Raw genomic sequence first — 1,872 nt, forward strand, 5'->3', positions numbered from 1 at the left:
TTTTTTTTTTTTTTTTTTTTTAAGGCTCCTAAGCAGGAGATTCACTGCAGTACCAGAATTTCAAACAGTGTAACAGTTTTGTTTTGCTGAAGAAAAAGTTTAGAGACATTTCTAGAAAACAACTTGCTTGGTTTCAAGATCAAACAAAACTTGGCAGTGTCAGATTCAGCTTCTCATGCTAAGATGGCCGTGAGGAGCCCAGTCCTCTTATATCAGTTTGTTATACTTACGAGAGCGCACACAATTCATACAGCAAGCATCCTAGAGACCAGATGTCAGATTTTTCATTGTATGACATGCGGTTAATTTGTTCCTAAAAAAAGGAGTACATAAATGTACAGTTTGTTCAATATCAATGATATGCATAACAATTCACATATAGGAATATAGCAGAGGATTAGTAAATATTTGTCTAGAACAGGGGTTAGCAATGTTTAAGCCATGGCAGGCCAGAGCAACGCAGCTCAATCCAGAGGTGAACTGTTGCTTCTTACCCACTCTACCCATCATCTTCATCTAAGCTTGGCAGGCCAGATGGAAAGTCTCCTCACAGGCCAGATCCAGCCCACTAGTTGCCAACCTCTGGCCTAGAGTGTTAAATATTATTTGCATTAAACTCCAAGGTTACTTCAATTAGTCAACAGCAGAGCACAGAAGATATGGCAACAGTTAGAGAACCTATGCAAAATTGCATCAGTCTTTATAAAAAACACACAAACAAGGAGGCAAGACAGGCAGCAATGGAAACCGCCTCATCTAAAATGAGCATGAAGCATGCAGAAACAAGGTAGAAAGTTTTCTTGCAAGAATTAACAGTTATGTTCGCCCTGCTTCAGGATTAGTGATCCTGAGTATGTTCAAAATCATCTGGAATCCTTCAAAAAAATAAGGACCCTGAGAAGAAGCTAGATGCCTCATAACATCACTGCACTAATACTGGGACTCAACATACCGCTGTGACAAAACTAGCCTCAGTACCAGTACTGATTCACAAATGCCTAAAACCCAAATTTAAAGTGGGCCAGTATTAATTAGAAGGTAAGGAACATGGAAACCAAGGATTCCAAATAAGAAGTAGCTCACAAGGGTAAAAATATCACAATGCAAGGGAGCTATTAAATTGCTGAAAAAGCATGGCTTGCTACTCAGAATCAAGAATCCTAATATTTAAGGTTACAATTCTTTCCTTAAGAAGTTAGATTTGTTCATGTGACTACCATGGTTTGACAGCAGCAATTCTGTTCTTGACTTTTTCTACCAGGATAGCAGAGTTTTGAACAACCCCCTGCCATCTAACAAGGACAAGCACTAGCACCTTGATCCACTTGTACTGCAGGCCAATGACATCAAAGCTAACCTTGCACTGATCTGGCTCATGGGACTCCTTGCAGGCCAGACTCAGGAGTGCCAGGGCAAGTGGCAGTGGGGCAAGCAATACTGGGTCAGCACAGCTGTCTTCAGGGCTATGGGGCACCATTGGGGGACAATCTTCAGCAGCAGGGACCGAGTTCCGCTGTAGGCTCTACCACCACCCCTTTGGGGGGCCCTAGAAACCAGGGAAAATGGTTCTGTAGGCTAAAGTTCAGCACTCTACGAGCCATGTTTGACAACTGCTCTAGACAAAGGATGCATGGTATAGAAATCCAACACCAGGAACTGTACTGCTACACCCATGACTACTGGCATTTTAGTTCTCAAAGTGTATGGATTTGTACCGTCAGGCACAGTATACTTGAAGCTTCCATTTCTACTCTGACATAATATAGAATTGTTACAAACTAAACTACTGTAAAGTTTTTTAAAGCGTCCTCACTTTTCTTAAAAAGAAAAGAAGGAACAAAAAAAAAAAAAATAAAGCAGCAAGCTGCCTCC

General features: G+C 41.2%; 1 protein-coding gene across 1 annotated transcript in view; it reads right to left on the reverse strand.

The window, feature by feature from the left end:
• The window catches only part of NEK2 (NIMA related kinase 2), a 9,623-nt gene that overhangs the window by 5,579 nt on the left and 2,172 nt on the right, over positions 1-1,872 (reverse strand). The window contains exon 4 of the mRNA XM_019516423.1: positions 231-313. Coding sequence (XP_019371968.1) covers positions 231-313 — 83 coding nt within the window. The remainder of the gene's footprint in view (positions 1-230; positions 314-1,872) is intronic.

This window comes from Gavialis gangeticus, unplaced genomic scaffold (assembly GCF_001723915.1).
Source record: "Gavialis gangeticus isolate Ggan-Ray unplaced genomic scaffold, GavGan_comp1, whole genome shotgun sequence".
Lineage (NCBI taxonomy): Eukaryota > Metazoa > Chordata > Crocodylia > Gavialidae > Gavialis > Gavialis gangeticus.